Source organism: Pan troglodytes, chromosome 1 (assembly GCF_028858775.2).
Source record: "Pan troglodytes isolate AG18354 chromosome 1, NHGRI_mPanTro3-v2.0_pri, whole genome shotgun sequence".
NCBI lineage: Eukaryota > Metazoa > Chordata > Mammalia > Primates > Hominidae > Pan > Pan troglodytes.
Window position 1 is genome coordinate 77,476,318 of NC_072398.2, and position 21,724 is coordinate 77,498,041.

The following is a 21,724-nucleotide window of genomic DNA, read 5'->3' on the forward strand; positions in this document are numbered from 1 at the left end:
CACACTGTTTAACACTACAACCAACCTGCACTTCTAATCTCCCTTACCCTGTTTCACTGCTTTAACACATCTTTTCCATTATACTCATCGCCTCCTGATGTATAATTCACTGTTTTTTCATTGTGTATTTGTTTTGTTTTTGAGAGAGGGTCTCACTCTGTCACCCAGGCTGAAGTGCAGTGGCATAATCTCAGCTTATGGCAACCTCCACCTCCCAGGCTCAAGTGATCCTTGCACCTCAGCCTCCCAACTAGCTGGGACTACAGGAGCCCACCACCACGCCCAGCTAAATTTTTTTTGTATGTTTTTGTAGATATGAGGTTGCTACATTGTCCAGGCTGGTCTCAAACTCCTGAGCTGAAGTGATCTGCCCACCTTGGCCTCCCATAGCGCTGGGACTAGAGGGGTGAGCCACTGCACCTGGACTTACATTGTGTATGTTTTTTGTTAGTCTTTCCCCATTGGAATGTAAACTCCATGGGGTAGGGATTGATTGTTTTGTACAGTGATATATCCCTAGAACAGTGCCGTGCTTACATAGTGGGTACTCAACATTTGCTGAACAAAGGAACAGAGAGAACATCCTAGAAACCAAATGGAAGTAAAACACAAGAATTATTCTTTCCCAGCCTGACCTCTCTTTGATTCTATTTCTAACTGGCGGTGTGTCCTTGGACATGTTTAACCTCTGCCCCATCACTGTTTAATGGAATTTTTTTTTTTTTTTTTTTTTTTTTTTTTTGAGACGGAGTCTCACTCTGTTGCCTAGGCTGAAGCACAGGGTGCAATCTCAGTTCACCACAATCTCCGCCTCCCGAGTTCAAGCGATTCTCCTGCCTCAGCCTCCCAAGTAGCTAGGATTACAGGTGTACACCACCACACCCAGCTAATTTTTATATTTTTAGTAGAGACAGCGTTTCTCCATGTTGGCCAGGCTGGTCTCAAACTCCTGACCTCAGGTGATCCACCCACCTCTGCCTCCCAGAGTGCTGGGATTACAGGGGTGAGCCACCATGCCCGGCCTCATAGAATTATCTTTAATGGCAGTCACATTCTACAACTGCAACATCCCATAGGGTAGCCACTGGCTGCACAAATCTACTAAGCACTTGAAATATGACTAGCATGGCTGAAGAACTGAATTTATTTCATTTTTAATGAATTTAAATTGAAATAGTCACAAGTGGCCAGTGGTTGTCCTATTGGACAGCACAGGCCCATTCTTCACCAGACTGAGGAGAGGGAGATGTGTATGTCCAGCATCCAGCTGGCAAGGGCAGACACTCAGTGCAGGCTCCTTCCCTGCCCCATGCTGCTGAAGGCCACAGGTAAGGAGTCCGACTTCCACACCAATGGCACAGCCAACTACTATGGGGGTAGAAGAACCGGAGCACTTTTTACTTTTAAAGAAGGCACATTGGTTTTATTAAATGCATGGGATCAGGGGAGATCACAGAGTGATTACCCTGACTCCACAATGGTGTACAGAAGCTTTGACTCCTTTCTCATAGGGGAGCCGAGCACATTTACAAGGGCAGGCCTGGAGACAGAACACCTACAAGGACTCTAAGAAGCAGCAGATGAAATAAAGGATGACATGTGGGGATATTTTTTATATGTATATGTATGCCAGAATTATCACATTTTTGATGCCTTCAAACAATTCAGAAGAGCCCCGGAAGTCCGTAGAGGTGCACTGGGGCCCGTCAAGGAGCTTGGAGAGGACTCAAGCAATGGACTTCTCCACAACAGAACCACTCTACACTTGGCTGCTTTTCAGGGTAGAGTTTTCTGTTACAGAGTTTGAAAATCACTTCAAATCTCCCAGAAACAAACTTTAAAAACACTGTCAATAAACGTGAAACTCAACCACCTTAGCCCCAGCACACGGCATGGGAATGCAGCTCCAAAATATAGGGCCACACAACTGTAGTGTCTCAGGTTGCGTTTTGAAAATCCAGCTACCTCAGGGTTCCCAGGACCTGAGATCTTTAAATTCTAGACTTTAAAAGGCCTAGACTTTTCACTGATTCAGATTTAGTAATAAACAACAAGGCCTGATAACTGTTTATTAATTTAAATACAACTGACTACAGCAACAGTTCTATAGCATAACATAAAGATCAAAATATATGCATATCATATCAGAGACTTGGATTAAAAAACCAAAAATGACTAAGTCTATTAGCAAGGGTAAACCATGCTCTATGGTGGTTCTAGGTGAAGAAAAACAGGAAAGAACAAAGATCTTCAAGAGTCTTCTAAGACAAACCTCAAGAATGCCACTGAAACTGTTTTCTGGAGTTCTGTGTAAGAATTCACTTCAAAATAAGTTTTACATCTTAGGAGACCGTGGGATCCTCAGCTGGAGAAGGAGGTGGGGCGCGAGGTACTGTGAGGTAGGTCCTGTGAGGGGGAGGGGCTTGTTCCAAATCCAAGTGGGAGAGCATCTCCTTAGCTTCATCACTTTTCTGGGTAATTATCTCTTTTCTAGGAAGAAAGGCACATTGAATGCCGTTTGAATAAAGATAGGGTTTTAAATAAACAGAGGAAAAGGAAACAGACTGGGCATGGTGGTTCATGCCTGTAATCCCAGCACTTTGGGAGGCTGAGGTGGAAGGATCACTTGAGCCCAGGAGTTCAAGACCAGCCTGGACAACATAGGGAGACCCCGTTTCCACAAGAAAATAAAAATTAGCCAGGCATGGTAGCATGCACCTGTGGTCCCAGCTACTTGGGAGGCCAAGGTGGGAGGATCACTTGAGCCTGGGAGATCGAGGCTACAGTGAGCTATGATTGCACCACTGCACGCTAGCTTGGGTGACAGAGTGAGACCCTGTCTCAAAACAACAAAAAAGAAGGAACAAAAGAAATACCCCAGATGCCAGCATCTAAAGAGAATAGTTAACATTTCAGAGGACATCCTTCCAAGCTCCTCCACCCATACTCACCTTGCAGAAATGAGATATACTTTAATTGTCGGTCAGCTCTCCTCAGAGTGAGCTCAGCTGTCCCCGTTGGTGCCATGGACCCAACAGAGTTAGAGTCTGCACCCTCACTCCTCCACCCCCATCCTCCAAGGGTATCTTAGGATTAGAGCAGGAGTTCTTCCCATCAATTAGCTTTCTCCATCCCCTACTGGCCAGCTCTCTGTACATTTCAGCCTGGGACAGGCTGCGTCTAAACGTTTCATTTGCATTCCAGCTATTCGTAGGGCCAGTCCAGCCTCAGGTTCACTTCACAGCTCCCTTTGGCCTAACTTGCCCCCATCCCCAGGCTGCGGGGTTCGCCTCCCCTTCTGCTGGAGTATACCAGGGTCTCCCCATCCTCCTCAGAGCTGGGCAAACCTTGCCTTCAAGGGCATAGGACTAGCCTGTCAAGCTTTTACAGGTTCAGATTTAATTGTTCCCTGAACATTTACTATGTTCCAGGGACTAGAAATTACCTAGAAACTAACCACATGTAGAATCTCAGCCACCACATTAAATCTTTCAGCTGAGCAAGCTGAGACAGAAGGTGATTACCCAGATCATGTGACCAGTAGAAGGCAGAACTGGAATCCAAATTTAAATTTCAATCTGGCCACAAGTTCACTGCTCCCATCTCCCAATCAAAGCTGATCCCTAATGTTGCTGAGAGGATGTGGGATGATGGGAAGGGAATTGTTTGGTGGCTAGGACAGGCCACAGAATTATGCCATCTCGTCCTTGGATGGACATTAGAGCACAGGGACCACACTTCCTGCAGACAATGCCCACTCTCACGGTCTAAACCCGTGGTATCAAATTGGCTGTGCACCACTATCAACAAAGATTTGGCATTCCCATATATGGTAACTAAGAAATGGCACCTAATTCCTATCAATTTGCTAGAATCTTACATCCCAGTAAACTCTAAGGTCAAAGGGCATTGTAAACAACATTAGATGGAAGTCTGTATTTTCTATTTCAAATCAATAATTTTGATTTTTTTGACCAACTTCTTATCAGATTTAGTAAGATTATTATTTTTAATCTCATAACGTACCTGACAAAGAGCTCAAGCTAGAGGTGTCAGCTTGGGCCAGGCACAGTGGCTCTCATCTGTAATCCCAGCACTTTGGGATGCCGAGGCAGGTGGACCACTTGAGCCCAGGAGTTTGAGACCAGCCTGGGCAACACGGCAAAACCCTGTTTCTATTAAAAATACAAAAAAACTGGCCGGGCACAGTCGCTCACGCCTGTAATCCCAGCACTTTGGGAGGCCGAGTCGGGCAGATCACAAGGTCAGGAGATTGAGACCATCCTGTGAATGGTGAAACCCCGTCTCTACTAAAAATACAAAAAAAAAAAAAAAATTAGCCGGGCGTCGTGGCGGGCGCCTGTGGTCCCAGCTACTCAGAAGGCTGAGGTGGGAGAATGCCATGAACCCGGGAGGCAGAGCTTGCAGTGAGCCAAGATTGCTCCAGCCTGGGCGACAGAGAGAGACTCCGTCTGAATATAATAATAATAATAATAATTAACCAGACGTGGTGGCGCATGGCTGTAGTCCCAGCTACTTGGGAGGCTGAGGTGGGAGGATTGCTTAAGCCCCAGGAGCTTGAGGCTGAGGCTACAGTGAGCTGTGATTGCACCACTGAACTCCAGCCCAGGTGACAGAGCGAGACCCTGTCTCAAAAAAACAAAACAAAACCAAACAAAGTGATCCCCACTCCCCACTCTCTATCAAGAGCCACGACCACCCACGCAGTGAACATACACAAATGGGTGTCATCACCCCTTGAAGGGCCATGTGGGAAGTCTGTTTTCCACAATGGATGACAAAGCAGTTTCCTTTTCTGTGAAATGTGTCTTGCAGCAGCATTAAATACATTTAAATAAACCAGTGCCAGCTACAGTTTCAGGCACTTGCTGGGGCTCAGTGTTATGCTCCATCCCAACCCCACAAGTGATCCAGAGGAAAGATTTTGGGTACCTCGTGATCATGGTGACTCGGCGCCTGGTTACCTCGGAGGTCAAGTCCTTGTAGGGGAGATTAATGCTGTTGTTTGCAAGGCTTTTCTGAGCCATGGCCTTGCACTCAGGGGATTTGAGGAATTTAAAGTTACTGCACCTGTGAATGTAAAACACAAGAGCTGACACACATGCTTCAGGGGTCAGGAATGCTCCAGCTAGGTCCACAATGGCTCAGTTTGCAAAGAACATTCACTGCCTTACTCTCAGTGGGTCCTCCCTACAGCCTGGCCTTCATCCCCCTTCCCCCCAAGGTCAAGAGGCAGATATTTCCTCAAATACCTATTATGAGGAGTGGGCGGCTAAGAGTAAAGTACTTGTTGGTTGTTTATACAGAACAAATGTGATTATTCCAATCATGCAACGGGCAGCTATCATTACCCGCAGATAACACTGAGGAAATGGAGGCACAGAGAGGTGAACTGAATCTCCCCAGGTTGCACGGCAGCTATCATTACCCCCAGATAACACTGAGGAAATGGAGGCACAGAGAGGTGAACTGAATCTCCCCAGGTTGCACGGCAGCCCTGTCTCATGCTGGTTCCCCTCTAATGGCGCCATTCCGGAGGAGCCCTTTTCTCACAGGGCTGTTTGACCTCACTGACATGTGCAAAGCTTTCTTCCGGGAACACTTACCCCTTAAAGAACAGGAAAGGGACATAAATAAGGCTGCAGCTGGGAGCCATGCTACTTGTCCAGATATGCACATGGCATAGAGACTGGAGGGTTGATTTTGATAACAGAGATAGCGGCCACCCATTTACTGCCGGTCACCTTGGGATGTCCTTTTACTTTGTTGCCCCCCGCCCCCTTTTTTTTTTGAAACAGGGTCTGGCTCTGTCACCAAGGCTGGAGTGTAGCAGAGCTGTCTCGGTTCACTGCAGTCTCAGCCTCCCAAGTAGCTGAGACTACAGGTGCATGCCACCATGCCCAGCTAATTTTTGTATTTTTTGTAGAGATGGGGTTTCACCATGTTGCTCAGGTTGGTCTCAAACTCCTGAGCTCAAGAAATCTGCCCTCCTTGGCCTTCCAAAGTGCTGGGATTACAGGCATGAGCCACCATGCCTGGCCCTTTTGCTTCATCTTATTTGATAACCACAGTAAACCCACATGGTAAGTATTATGATCCTCATTCAACGAATGGGGAAACTGAGCAGTAGAGAAATTAGGTAGCTTTTCAGGAGTCACAGAGCTAGAATTTGAAGCTAGGTCTGTTTGACTTCAAAGACTATATTATCTCCATTACAGAGCCAAGTCATCTCCCAAGAAACAGAAGAGGAATTAGAGTAATTCCCATTCCTAGACACCAGGTCACACTCACGTGGTGACTCTGCCATTCTAGAGCATGAATTGCAACAGCCGGAGCTCACCAGCTTGATCTTTTGGCTGGAAAGGTTTGTTCTTATAAGGATGCCCAACTGACTTACCTTTTAGTCCCAGGTCAGCTTAGCATATAACTGCTTTTACGCACCAACTCATGGATTTGCTAAGAAATATCCTTATGACATACTCTGTACCCACATACCAGCTACTTCATCTCTTTGAAAAGAGAAAAGGCGAAAAAAGGACCACCAACGTCAACTTCCTCCCCTTTAGTCTTTTAACCTCCTGTAGTCAGTCTCTCTCAGGAACTTGGGTTAATAAGATTGATTTGCGCCCTTAGAAAGCAGCAGCTGAAACAAATTACCCCTGGAGCCGTGTCCTTGAGAAATCTCCACAGATGTCGCAGGGAGAGGATGGGTCTTGGGGGCAGAACAGGGGAAGAGCTTTCTGTCATGTGAGCAATGGGGAAGCGCTATCTCAGATGCTAGTAAACACATTGTGACCTAGTCTCTTTATTGACTACTTTTTAAAAAGCTAATTCACGTACGCCCCTCCTCCCAGCGCCATCAATAATCACTGATCCCACCTCTTCCTGATAATTCACAGCACTTTTTCTATGCTGGCAGGTGTTTCAGCTCTGAAATTAAAGGAGTTGATTGTGCAACTCCCACTTTTGATCTGAGTGATCTCGGGCAAGTAATTTAACCTCTAGAAGCCTTGGTTTTCTTACTTGTAAAAGAGGAGTAATAGTATCTTCTAGGGCCGTTGTGAGGGTTGAGAAAAAGTTTGCAAACAATCCTTAATTTTGCCTTTCTTGCATTTTTTTAATTTTTAAAATGTATTATTACTATTGTAATTATTGAGACAGGGTCTCACTCTGTCACCCAGGCTGAAGTGCAGTGGTGAGATCATAGCTCACTGCTGCCTTGAACTCCTGGCCTCAAGTGATCCTCCCACCAGGCTGAGGCCAGGAATTCAAGGCGGCAGTCTATTTCTTTACATGATAATAAAACCACAACAGAGGCCAGGAGCGGTGGCTCATGCCTGCAATCCCAGCACTTTGGGAGGCCGAGGCGGGCGGATCACGAGGTCAGGAGATTGAGACCATCCTGGCTAACACGGTGAAACCCCGTCTCTACTAAAAATACAAAAAATTAGCCGGGCGTGGTGGCGGGCGCCTGTAGTCCCAGCTACTCAGGGCGCCTGTAGTCCCAGCTACTCAGGAGGCTGAGGCAGGAGAATGGCGTGAACCCGGGAGGCGGAGCTTGCAGTGAGCCAAGATCGCGCCACTGCACTCTAGCCTGGTTGACAGAGTGAGACTACGTCTCAAAAAAAAAAAAAAAAAAAAAAAAAAAAAACCCACCATAGAAGAAATTTGCTGCTTGGGAAGATAAGATGTAATGAAGCTGGGATTAAAAACAAGGTCTACACAAGGTCTATATATACATAGATAAATATAGCTATTTCCTTTGTCAACGAAAACAGTCAAACTCTGTAAAATATTTGAAGAGATTCTGAGCCAAATATGAGTGACCATGACCTGTGACACAGCCCTCAGGAGGTCCTGAGAACACGTGCCCAAGTTGGTCGGGGTGCAGCTTGGTTTTATACGTTTTAGAGAGGCATGAGACATCAGTCAAATACATTTAAGAAATACATTGGTAGGCCGGGCACGGTGGCTAGTGCCTGTAATCCCAGCACTTTGGGAGGCCAAGGCGGGCAGATCACGAGGTCAGGAGATCGAGACCATCCTGGCCAACACGGTGAAACCCCGTCTCTACTAAAAATACAAAAATTAGCCCGGCGTGGTGGCACTCACCTGTAATCCCAGCCACTCGGGAGGCTGAGGCAGGAGAATCACTTGAACCCGGGAGTCAGAGGTTGCAGTGAGCCAAGATCGCCACTGCACTCCAGCTTGGCAACAGAACGAGACTCCGTCTCAAAAAAAAAAAAAAAAAAAAAAAAAAAAGAAATACATTGGTTTGGCCCAGAAAGGCAGGACAACTCAAAGTGCGGTGGAGGGGGAGCTTCCAGGCTATAGGTGAATTTAAAATTTTTCTTTTTTACAATTGGTTGAGTTTTCTAAGGACCTGAGATTGATGGAAAGGGAATGTTCAGGTTAAGATAAAAGATGGTGGAGGCCAAAGTTCTTTCAAAGTCTTATGGTGGCTGCCCTAAGAGACAATAGATGACAAATGTTTCCTATTCAGATCTCAGTTAATCTCTTTAGGATTGGGAGGGTCTGGAAGAAAAAGATCTAGCTATGTTAATTGAGATTCTTTACAGATGCAAATTTGTCCCCAAAAAGAACAGCTTTGCATGACCATTTCAAAATATGGCAAAGAAACATGTTTTGGGGTAAAATATTTTGATTTTCTTTCTTGTCTCATAATATTATGCCAGAGTCAGGTTGGAGAGTAAGTCACGATTAGTGTTAAATAAAACCCATCTGATGAGAATTTATGAGTTGTAGGACATGATGCCCCAGACCCCTTAGATAGGAATTTGGGCAACATAAAAATCAGAGTTTAGTCCTCACCTTCATATAATGGAATGAAGGTAAGCCCTGTCCTCCTGTATTAGGGTTCTCTAGAGGGACAGAACTAATAGGAGATATATATATATATATATATATGTATGTATTTTATATATATGATATATATGTATTTTATATATGATATATATGTATTTTATATATGATATATATGTATTTTATATATATCATATATGTATTATATATATGATATATATGTATTTTATATACATTATATATGTATTTTATATATATGATATATATGTATTTTATATATATGATATATATGTATTTTTTTATATATATATATAAAGGGGAGTTTATTAAATATTAACTCACACGATCACAAGGTCCCACAGGCTGTCTGCAAGCTGAGGAGTAAGAAATGCCAGTCTGAATCCCAAAACTGTAGAACTTGGAGTCTGATGTTGGAGGGCTTCTGACATATTTTGAATATGTCAGAAGCAATTATTGTATGCAAATTTCAGAAGATATACAGCCACTGTAATGATTTCTTTTCCTTTTCTTTTTTTTTTTTTTTTGAGATGGAGTCTTGCTCTGTTGCCTAGGCTAGAATGCAGTGGTGTCAGCTCACTGCAATCTCCACCTCCCGGGTTCAAATGATTATTGTGCCTCAGCCTCCTGAATAGCTGGGACCACAGGTGCCTGCTACATTTTTGTATTTTTAGTAGAGATGGGGTTCAACCATATTGGCCAGGCTGGTCTTGAACTCCTGACCTTAAGTGATCTGTCCATCTTAGCTTCCCAAAATGATGGGATTACAGGCATGAACCACTGCGCTCAGCCTTGATTTATTTAAATAATCTGTTTTGTGTGTGTTTGTTTGTTGCTGTTTTAGTTCAATGGCTTTGCTCAGCCTTGATTTATTTAAATAATCTGTTTTGTGTGTGTTTGTTTGTTGCTGTTTTAGTTCAATGGCTTTTGAAACAAAATCTGAGCTTTGGCTAGGAACCCTCAGGGAGTCTGTTGTAGTTCAGATACATCGAAAGTGATTGACAACAGTACAATCCAGGAAAAATCACTATTTCCCACACTAGCCATCCTTTAGGATCTGTCATGCTTAGCTGAAACATGTTGCTGAATCCTGACCTCTAAACATGAAGCTTACATTTCATACAAGGAGAAGTCCTAGTAATAAAGCAGTTGAACAATAAAAGAGTCTATTTCTTTACATTGATGATAATGAAACCACAATAGAAGAAATTCGCTATTTGGGAGGATAAGATGTAATGAGCTACGATTCAAAACAAGGTCTGCTTGATACCAAAGTCCATACATTTAACAACCACATTTTCCACTCACCAAATACATATATGGGTAAAATAAAGGAAGAAAATGCATACTTTAGAAGCAATAGAAAAATATCCAGCTACAAGATATCGTTACTAATTTTAAAACAAATTGGGGGCACCAAAAGCTCTCTTAGATTCTTACTTGAAAAATAGATTGAAATTATCTCAAACGATAGGGGCTGGTTGTGAGGATACTCATGTCAAAAGATACTCATGTCAAAAAAGGGGGATACTCATGGCAAAAAATGAGATAGTGAGTCCAGACATGGTGGCTCATGCCTGTAATCTCAGAACTTTGAGAGGCCAAGGTGGGCAGATCACCCAAGGTCAAGAGTTTGAGACCAGCCTGGCCAACATGGCGAAACCCCGTCTCTACTAAAAATACAAAAATTATCTGGGCGTGGTGGCCCACACCTGTAATCCCAGCTACTCGGGAGGCAGAGACAGGAGAATTGCTTGAACCCAGGAGGCGGAGGTTGCAGTGAGCTGAGATCATGCCACTGCACTCCAGCCTGGGTGACAGAGCAAGACACCATCTCAAAAAACAAACAAACAAACAAACAAACAAACAAAAAGGAGATAGTGATCCTCTCGAAAGAATAGGATGGGTGACCCTCATGGGCCTTACAGGAAGAATTGAACTGGAACCCCAAAGGCACATGTAGGAACTAGATTACCTTGTCATCCCCACAACAGCAAAGGCTATTGCACTAGCTCGCTATCACGAATGTGACTCGGTTATTCTCAGTCTCTGCAAAATGTCTAAGGCCAATATAATTTTTTCTAGACATATATGCATATATGAGATAAAGGAGAGTCAGCACTAAGGTGGGGTTATGAGTCCATCAAGTGTACTATCAGCTCCCTTGACCAGCTCTTGAGTCTCTGAACTTGGTTGGTTGAGTGCCAACCCAGGTGACATTCACTTCTCTACCCACTCAGCACCTGCATCTGTGCAGCTGTATGTGGCTAATGGAAAACATACAACCCTGATAGCCAGTCTTCCTTTAAATTCATGACTGCAGCTGTAAGTGTGTGCTCATTCTAGGCCTAGATACCTTCTCTTCTGTCCTCAAACCTCCAACACATCTTCCCAATTCTCATTCTTAGCTGAGGACAATGGAAGCAATCATAAGAGAATTCCACATTCACCACGCCTACCCACCTTCCAGCCTTTGTGCCCATGTTCTCTGTCTCCTCTCACCTTACTCTAGATGAACTATTGGCACTCTTTTCAGGGGCCAACCCTTCCACTCCAGCACTAGATTCCATTCCCTCTCATCTACTCGAGGTCTTCGTTTGAACAATTCTCCCGTCTCTTTATTATCAAATTATCCCTCTCTGTTCAACCTTTCTCATCAGTGAACAAACATGTTATTTCTCCCATCTTAAAACCTTCTCTTGTTCCCACTTTTCCCCACCACAAAACAAAGACACAAAAATTGCTTGTGAAAGATTTGTCTATATTCACTGCCTCCAATTCCTTTCCTTCAATTCTCTGTCAAATCCACTTTAAAAAACATGTCTCATATCACTCAGTCACCAGACTGGCTATCAAGGTTGTATGTTTTCCACCAGTTAGTTGAAATAGGAAATAACTCACTCCTCCTTGAAGCATTGTCTTCATTGATTTCCAGGACACCACCCTCTCGCTTGGTCCAAAGTCACTGACAATTCTTTCTCAGACCCCTCTGCTTGTTTCCTCTTATTTTCCTATACTCATAACAGCAGAGCATCCAAGCCTCAGCCCTTGAATTTCTTCTATTCTCTACACTCATTTCCCTGTTGATTGCATCTAGTCTCATCACTTAATCGTGTGTCAGGTTCATAACTACACCACTTATCATGCTCAGGGTCAGGTTCCAGTCCATGCTGAGGTCCGAAGGGAGTGGGTGGATGAGCAGCAAGAACACTTGGGAGGCTATGGGCAGGTGAAAGATGATTTTATTCAGCAGCAGCTCTCATCAAGAACTTTCTCACACTGTCTGCCCTGTCTCAGCTGCTTAGTCCAGTGGCTCCCACACAGCTGTGCGGCCAGCTCTCCCTTGCCTCAGGGTCAGCAGCTTAACTCTTTCTCTCTCTGGGCACAAGCCGAGCCATGCTGTGCCCTGGCTTCCCGCTGTCTGTCTGCAAAATGGACAGCTTTGCTTCTCTTTCTCTAGGCGCCAGCATGCCTGTACAGTGTCAGCAGGGCAATTATACCTTTTACAGACAACAGTGGCTTAGAACCAAATGATGAACCTGCCCATGTTATGGCTACATGGCTGTGATAACAAGTGGAGTTACATGCCTGTGCTCTAAACTCACTGAGTCACTCTGGATGTTTACCTCAGCCTATCCTTGACCAAAGCACAGCCATGTTCCTTACAATGCCATCTATAGGAGATGACGTTCATCAATCTGTCTCTCCAGCCCAGATCTCTCTCCTGAACTCAACCAATATATCAGCTGCTGACTTGACACCTCAATATAACCAATAAGCATGTAAACTCGACATGTCCAAGACTGAACTCCTGATCACCTCCTTCAAACCTGTTCCAGCAGCTGTCTCCCTCATCTCTGTTTTGTTGTTGTTGTTGTTATTTATTTATTTGAGACAGAGTCTCACTCTGTCACCCAGGCTGGAGTGCAATGGCATGGTCTCGGCTCACTACAACCCCTGCCTCCTTGGGTTCAAGCGATTCTCCTGCCTCAGCCTCCCCAGTAGCTGGGATTACAGGTGTGCACCACCACACTGGGCTAATTTTTGTATTTTTAATAGAGACAGAGTTTTGCCATGTTGGCCAGGCTGGTCTCAAACTCCTGACCTCATGTGATCCACCTGCCTTGGCTTCCCAAAGTGCTGAGATTACAGGCGTGAGCCACTGCGCCCAGCCCTTTGTTTTTTTGTTTGTTTGTTTGTTTTTTGTTTTGAGATGGAGTTTTGCTCTTGTCACCCAGGCTGGAGTGCAGTGGCACGATCTTGGCTCACTGCAACCTCTGCCTCTGGGGTTCAAGCGATTCTCCTGCTTCAGCTTCCCAAGTAGCTGGGATTACAAGCCTGTGCCACCACGCCTGGCAAATTTTTGTATTTTTAGTAGAGACAGGTTTCACCACGTTGGCCAGGCTGGTCTTGAACTCCTGACCTCAAGTGATCCACCTGCCTCAGCCTCCCAAAGCCCTGGGATTACAGGCATGAGCTACCGCGCCTGGCCCCTCATTTCTGTTAATGGCAACCCCATCCTTTTGTAGCAGGACAAGCCGCAGACAAAACCTCTCAGACACCGAGTTGTAGAAGGAAGGGCTTTATTCAGCTGGGAGCATCGGCAAGCTACTGCCTTAAAATCCGAGCTCCCCGAATGCACAACTTCTGTCCCTTTTAAGGGCTCACATCACTAAAGATTTCACATGAAAGGGTAGTGACTGATTTGAGCAAGCAGGCGGTACGTGACAGGGGCTACATGCACCGGTGGTCAGAGAGAAACAGAACAGGGCAGGGAGTTTCACAATGTTCTTCTATACAATGTCTAGAATCTATGAATAACATCAGTTTCTAAGTTATGAGTTGATTTTTAACTACTGGGTTTAGGCCAGGCAGGCTCAGGCCTGGTTTCAGGCCTGGCACTGGGCTGCCTGTCTTTGGTTTTACTTCCTTGTTGTTTTTTCTTAAAACAGGTACTGAGTATAAAACAATATAAAACAATATGAGAGGGACTCTCTCTTCCCTCACTTTCAGCAGCACAAGCGCCAAATCTAGAAGTCATCTTTGTCTTATCTCTTTCACTCTCTCTCAAACCAACATTCAATCCATCAGCAGTGGATTTTCAGCTCTACTCTTCAGTTATACTTAGAATCCAGCCACTTCTTATCACCTCCACTGTTACCATCCTGGTCCAACTCACCATTATCTTTGGCATAGATTAAGCCTATCTGGTCCCCTGCTTTCATCCTGGTCACTCTTTCAATCTATCTGCAACACACAGCCAGAGCACTCTTTTAAAAACATGTCATGTTACCACTCTGCTCCAAACTCGCCATGGCTTTTTATTTCACAGAGTAAAAGCCAAAAACCTTACAATGGCCTTCAAGGTCTGATACAATCTGCCTTCTTCCCCCCACCCTGATTTCTTTGATCTGTCAGCTCCTACTACTTACCTTTTTCTCAGCTGGTTTCAACCATCTGGCCTCCTTACTGTTCCTTGAACACCCAGAGATATTCTCCCTTCAGGTCAGGTCTTTGCATTTGCTCAGACCTCTGCCTGGAATATGCTTTTCCCAAATATCTTGATATCTTGTTCCCTTTCTTCCTTCAAGTCTTTGCTCAGTGTTGTCTGCACAGTGAGGCCTTCCTTGACTACTCCATCTAAAATGTAGAAAAAAAGCACAAATTTTTGTCTACCACGTTCACTGCCGTATCTCAACACCTAAAATAATGCATGTTGCAGTGGATGCTATGGTGCTCCCATCCACATCCCCTTTCCAGCTGAGGCAGTTGTTCCCCCACTGCTGGGAGTGTTGGTGGTGATGACTCTCAGCTGAGTGCCTCTCCAGGCATTGCTCTCAGCTGAAGAGAGTTGCCTTAGCCACGTTTCTGCCCCTCTCCTAAGAGATAAAGTCTAGCCTGCAACAAATGACTTGCCCACAACTGGGGATATGAAGGCTCAGCCCCCTTGCTTCAACTTGGGATGACTCTAAAGGTTCATCCCCAGCTGCAGAGGTGCCAGTAGGGTCAGCTGAGGCCTTTATTGTAACTGTGCCACAGTTCAACTGATCCCTCTGCCCAAACCTACTTACTTAATTCTCCCACAGATATTGATGCAGAGGGCACTCCCTCAATGAACTTACTGCACATAAATCTTGATTTCAGTGTCTTTTCCCAGTATTCTGTTAGAAACTTGACCTAACACCATTTGTATCAGTAGGGGATAGAGGAATTAAACTCTAAAAAGACTTTTGGCACTGGATTACCAGGCAATGTGGACCTCATAACTGGCAGTAATGGAACATTAATATCCCTTGGCAAACTGTAATGGCACAATTGTTAAATTTTTGCCTGGTGTTGAATTGGGAGGGGATACTGTTGGAAGGGAATAAATTGGCAGGTGCATTATCTCAAGCTTTTGAGAGATTCAGGGGAATACTAATTATAAGGACAATGCCTCTTCCTGGGTGCTATTGATGAATTTGAGAAAGAAGATGAAAGACTGGACTGCCAATCAGCCATTGCAGGTGAAGTGAATAAAGTCAGAGGCCTCTTTGGCAGCATATAAAGAGGCTTTCATTTCCCACAGCCAAAGGGCAGTAAAAGCTGAGGATAAGGCTGAGGATTTAGGTGTGGTGGCTCACACCTATAATCCTAGCACTTTGGGAGGATTGCTTGAGCTCAGGAGTTCAAGACCAACCGGGGCAACATAGTGAGACCCTATAGCTACAAAAAATTAAAAAGTTAGCCAGGTGTGACGGCATGTGCTTGTAGTCCCAGCTACTCAGGAAGCTGAGGTGGGAGGATCACTTGAGCCCAGGAGTTCAAGGTTGCAGCAAGCTATGATCACGCCACTGCACTCCAACCTGGGTGACAGAGCAAGACCCTGTCTTGCCAAAAACAAAAAAAAATGCATCACAGAGAATGTTGAATTCTCAGTCCCAGCAAGCCAAGAGAAAGTGAGATCCTGAGACTGAAATGAAGTCTTTAATGGGCTAACATACTTGGAAACCTCGAAACCCAGATCCTCCTGAACCCTCCAGGCCTGCAGAAATGGTTTGGTCCTCTCTGTTGGAGACTAGAACTCAACTTGGCTTGAAGATGCTGCAGAGGCTTCTACCTTGTAAGACAACACATGTTTTCCTTGGGACCTCCCTTTGTGCAACCAGATGAATATCTAGGGTCACCATCCCTTGTTCAGTTTCTGGACTCAGAACCCACTAAGTAAAAGATAAATCGGGTCCTCAGGAGGAAGGATCTTATAATACCATGGCAAGTGTATAGTAATGATTTCCCACAGAGATCTAGGGACATTTAGTCAAGGAACCATACACTGGAGACAGAGGAATATCCACACATTTTGAAGACTGTGGAATATAACATTCAAGATGACACTGGTATTCAAAGTGTAAACATGGACCCTCCATCAGAGTTAAAGACACATGAAGGCTAGAAATAAATAGAGTGAGTTCTGGCCCAGCTCTAACTCACAGTGAGCCCACTTGGTCCATGTCCTACCAAGTGGTCATTTCCTTGCTCTTTGAATGTATAATTGGAATGGACATACTTGGAAATTGATAGTACTCCCACAATAGGTTTTTTGTTGTTGTTTTGTTTTGTTTTTTTTGAGATGGAGTTTCACTCTTGTCGCCCAGGTTGGAGTGCAATGGCACGATATTGGCTCACTGCAACCTCCGCCTCCCAGGTTCAAGCAATTCTCCTGCCTCAGCCTCCCAAGTAGCTGGGATTACAGGCATGCGCCACCATGGCCGGCTAATTTTTTTTGTATTTTTAGTAGAGATGGTGTTTCACCATGTTGGTCAGGCTGGTCTCGAACTCCTGACCTCAAGTGATCCACCTGCCTCGGCCTCCCAAAGTGCTGGGATTATAGGCATGAGCCACCATGCCTGGACACACATTAGTTTTTGATCTGAGGTAGGAATTATTGTAGTGGGAAATGCTAAGTTACTAAGTGAAAGTCTTTCTGCTTCCCCCCAAGTCAATGTAGTAAATAAAATGTCATGTGATGGGTAGGAATAACCCTGATTGGTGACACCCTTAGAAACCTAAAGTGTACAGGCCAGGCGCGGTGGCTCACACCTGTAATCCCAGCACTTTGGGAGGCCTAGGCAGGTGGATCACCTGAGGTCAGGAGTTCGAGACCAGCCGGGCCAAAATGATGAAACCCCATCTCTACTAAAAATACAAAAATTAGCCAGGCATGGTGGTGGATGCCTGTAACCCCAGCTACTCAGGGGGCTGTGAGGCAGGAGAATCGCTTGAATCTGGGAGACAGAGGTTGCAGTGAGCCGAGATTGCACCACTGCACTGCACTCCAGCCTGGGCTACAGAACGAGACTCCATCTCAAAAAAAAGAAAAGAAAAGAAAAGAAACCTAAAGGGTACAGGGCCAGCAGTTCTCATAATATCCCTGTTGAATTTATTTCTCTGGCCCCTACAAAAACCAGTCTGAAGACTACCATGAATTCAACCAAGTTGTAGCTGTAATTGTAATTGCTGAGACAGAAGTAATATATTTGTTAGGGTAGATTAATGTCAGCTTACCCATCAGTCAGATTTTTTTTAGGGATCCAGAAGTCTGGGGCATGATTTTCCATCCCCTGCAAATTAAAGGACAAAATATTGCACCTTGTACCTCCCACCACTAAGAAAGAAGCACAATGCCTGGTAGGCCTCTTTGGATGCTGAGGTAGCATATTTCATACTTAGGAATACTGCTGCAACCCATACACTGACTAACATGAAAGTCTGCTGACTTTGAGCAGATATTAGAGCAGGAAAGGACACTGCAGGTCCAGGCAGTGGGGCAAGTGGCCCCACAGCCACTTGGTTGATACTAAGCAGAAGACCTTCTGGTAAGAGGTATTGGTGACTCACAAAGATGTTTTGTGGCAAGCTCCAATAGGAGAATTACAATGCAAGTTCATCTGCAATGAAGTTTTACACAAAGTTCCTGGGAGGTGACCAAATGAGTAATAGAACTACTTGAAATAGCCCATTTCGAGTAGTTCTATTAGATCCTGAAAGTCATGAGTTTGAGCAGGCCCAGCAGCAATCTACAAGATGGAAGTGGTACATTGAGAATTGTGCACAAGTAGGGCCTAAGGGAACAAGCAGGTAGCCCAGACCCCCATATTATTCACTAATATTGCACCAGCACCTCTCCCTGAATTTATCCCTATGTTTGTCCAAGGAGTCTCTTATAGTCAGCTTAAAGAGAAAAAAAGAAAACCCTCAAGTTTGGTTTTGTCAATTCAGTAGGTAAGTGCAAGCAGGAATTGCAAAACTGCTGCTCTGCAGCACTTCTCAGGGTGGCCCTAAATGATAGCAGCAAGGGAAAATGGTCCCAGTGGGCAGTTTCAGGCAATGCATTTGATCATCTACTTTGTGTGGAAAGAGAAGTGGCCCAAGAGAAGAATACATACAAACTCATGAATGATGGTAAATGGCTTGGATGATTGGTCAGAGGCTTCTAAGGAAAACAACTGGAAAACCACCCAACCACTGGATGACTAGAATTGACATGTATTGTATATAAAATAGGGCAAGACCCAAACTAGCACCACTATCAGAGGGCTTAAAGTGTTTGTTTTACCTTCATGGGATCCTGCATAATATCTCATTAGACCAAGGTACCCACATTACATCAAAGGTGATTTGGCAGTGAGTGAATGCTATGGTTTGAATGTGTCCCCACAGAATTCATGCATTGGAAATGTAATCCCTAATGCAACAGTGTTGAGAGGTAGGGACTTTAAGAGGTGATTAAGAGGTGAATGGATCAATGTCATTGTTGCAGAAATGGGTTACTTATCGCAAGAGTGGGCTTGTTACACAAGCAGCTCTCTCTCTCTCTTTCTCTCTCTCTCTTTCTCTTTCTCATGCTCACTTGTCCTTCTGCCATGTTATGACTCAGCAAGAAGGCCCTCTTCAAATGCTGGCACCATGCTCCTGGACTTCCCAGCCTCCGGAACTCTAAATAAAGTTTTCTTTATAAATTATCCAGTCTGCGGTATTCTGCCTTAGCAACATAAAACAGACTAAGACAGATACTAAGCATGGGTATCTAGTGGTATTATCACACTCTGTAACATCTAGAAGCTGCCAGCCTGATAGCATAATGGAATGACCTTTGAAGATACAATTGAGATACCAACTTGGAGATGATACCCTGCAAACATGGTGGGACAGGCAGCCTCTAAGATGAGACTCAATGATCCCTGACTCCTGTTATTCACATCTTTGTGTAATCTCTGCTCCTTGAGTGTGAGCTTATTGACTGACTTATAATAAACAGAATATGGTAGAAGTGATAGGCTGTCCCTTCTAACACTAAATAATAAGACTTGTTTTAGATGCTTTCTTTTTGACTGTCTTTTGGCTTGCTTGCTTGCTTGGAAGCCAGATGTCATAACGTGAGGCATCCCTGTGGAGAGACCCATGTGAAGGGGGGCTGAGGCCTACTAACAACCATGTGAGTGATCTTGGAAAATAATTTTCTCTCATTTGAGCCTTACAATGCGACTGCAGTCTTGGTCAAACAACCTGACAGCAAATTCATGAAAGGTCTTGAGCCACAGGGATCTAGTTAAGCTGCACCTGCATTCCTGACCCATAGGAACTGTGCAATAACAAATACTTGTTGGCCGGGTGCAGTGGCTCATGCCTATAATCCCAGCACTTTGGGAGGCTGAGGAGGGAGGATCACTTGAGGCCAAGAGTTGGAGACCAGACTGGGCAACATTGATATACCCTGTGTCTACAAACAAACACAGACACAAAAAAGAAAGAAATACGTGCTGTCTTAAGCTACTAAGTTTTGGGGTAATATGCTACACAGCAATAGATAATAATAGGTTGCCCTTCATGGAACTAAGTGTGGAAATAAGTGTCTCACCATCACTCCCAGTGACCCACTTGGGGGATTTGTGTTTCTCATCCTTGCCAACTCTGAGACCTGGATGTTTAGAGGTTCCCATTTGCAGGAGGGGAATACATCCACCAGAGACACAGGAAGAGACCCATTCACCTTTACACTGTAGCTTCCACCTAGTCACTTTGAGCTTATCTTGTCAAGAGACCAGTAGTTAAGGAAAGAAGTTATACAGCAGGGGTACTTGACTCTAGTCTCAAGGAGGAGATAGGGCCAAGGAAGAACACATTTGGCTCCCAGGTTATTTGTGATGGATCTTTTAGTACATGCTTGTCCAGTTTTGACAGGAAATAAACAAATGTAGCTTCCAGTCATAGAAAGGCAAAGTGACCAAGGGCTTAGACCCTCTCAGATATTAGGGCCTGTGTAAGCCATCAAGGGCAGTAGAGGTGCTAGCTGAGGGTGAGGGAAATCTAGAATGGGTAGGAGAGGAGGACATCAGCTGTGGCTGAGACTAGCTGTAATGGCAGGGTGTATACTTAACCCACTAATCTTCTTCAGGTTTCCCAGGAAGAGACCAATCCTAATCTGGAGGAGCTATTTCCAGAGCTTATCACTGAGCAGTGAAAGGTGAACTATAGTGGAGGCTATGTGCACCACCTAGATCCTCTTCTGGACTCAGGGACTCATTTCTCCAGCTGCTGGGAGTGTTGGCTCTGGTTCTGAGCACAATCCTTTCTGGGAATTGCCCTCGGCGGAGAATGCCTCATCCAAGATCATGCATTCCCTTCCTACATCCCCATCCTTGGGCAATAACTGGACAATGTGAGGGTATAAAAGTCTGGTTCCCTGGCCGGGGGTGGTGGCTCACGCCTGTAATCCCAGCCCTTTGGGAGGCCGAGGCGGGCAGATCATGAGGTCAGGAGATCGAGACCATCCTGGCTAACACGGTGAAACCCCATCTCTACTAAAAATACAAAAATAAAACTAGTGAGGCATGGTAGCAGGTGCCTGTAGTCCCAGCTACTCGGGAGGCTGAGGCTGGAGAATGGTGTGAACCCGGGAGGCGGAGCTTGCAGGGAGCCGAGATCGCGCCACTGCACTCCAGCCTGGGCAACAGAGCAAGGCTCCATCTCAAAAAAAAAAAAAAAAAAAAAAAAAGTCTGGTTCCTTGGACTCAAGGCCAGATAATTTTAAAGGAGCATCTTATTTCCAGAACTTATCACAAAATTTACTGAGGCATTTTTTTGCATTAGCATCTCAGGTGAACGTCTCCCTCTGCCAATCCAATTTTATACTCCACTATGGTTTGATCTCAAGGGCAGGCCTAATAAACTTTCTGTGCACATCTCGTTTGCAGTGTATCCTGTAAGCCCTGACTGATATGGTTTGCCAGTGTCCCCACCCAAATCTCATCTTGAATTGTATCTCCCATAATTCCCACTTGTTGTGGGAGGGACCCGGTGGGAGATAATTGAATCATGGGGGCAGTTTCCCCCATACTGCTGTCGTAGTAGTGAATAAGTCTCACGAGATCTGACGATTTTATAAGGGGTTTCCCCTTTCACTTGGCTCTCATTTCTCTCTTGTCTGATGCCATGTAAGATGTGCCTTTTGCCTTCTGCCATGATTGTGAGGCTTCCCCGGCCACATGGAACTGCAAGTCCAATAAACCTCTTTGTCTTTATAAATTACCCAGTCTTGGGTATGTCTTTATTAGCAGCATGAGAATAGACTTGTGAACACAAACTGCACTGTTTTCTGTACACCCTAGCCAAAGATAAATATGGAATTGCTGAACAAACAAATAAATGATTACTATTTGGAGTTGAGGAATATCATGCTGCCTTAACCCATATGGACAGAAGGGCCTAAGAACTACCAGAGACCTACAGGTATTGGAATGGCAGGGAAAAATCCAGAGCTCACTTTGGGCACATGCCAACATCTTAGAATGAGAATAGAAATCATAGAATAAGAAAGGATGTC

General features: G+C 44.8%; 1 protein-coding gene across 2 annotated transcripts; it reads right to left on the bottom strand.

The window, feature by feature from the left end:
• Positions 1–1,964: 1,964 nt before the first annotated feature.
• MYOCOS (myocilin opposite strand) lies at positions 1,965–8,222 on the bottom strand. Of its 2 annotated transcripts, none has more exons than XM_063788221.1 (3): positions 8,134–8,222; positions 4,954–5,091; positions 1,965–2,490 (listed from the first exon to the last, which is right to left on the bottom strand). In XM_063788221.1, the coding sequence occupies exons 2-3, from the start codon at positions 5,046–5,048 to the stop codon at positions 2,343–2,345; spliced, it is 243 nt and encodes an 80-aa protein (XP_063644291.1). In that variant the 5' UTR covers positions 5,049–5,091; positions 8,134–8,222; the 3' UTR covers positions 1,965–2,342. The 2 variants fall into 2 exon arrangements, with proteins under 2 accessions (XP_063644291.1, XP_054534552.1); XM_054678577.1 differs by lacking the exon at positions 8,134–8,222 and adding an exon at positions 6,419–7,280.
• Positions 8,223–21,724: the final 13,502 nt, after the last annotated feature.

Excerpts from the sequence above, each read along its gene's own strand:
- MYOCOS (XM_063788221.1), bottom strand. The coding sequence starts at position 5,048 with ATGGCTCAGAAAAGCCTTGCAAACAACAGCATTAATCTCCCCTACAAG. Across the intron at positions 2,491-4,953 it reads CGAGTCACCATGATCACGAG|AAAAGAGATAATTACCCAGA; the intron begins GTACCCAAAATC and ends CTTTCTTCCTAG.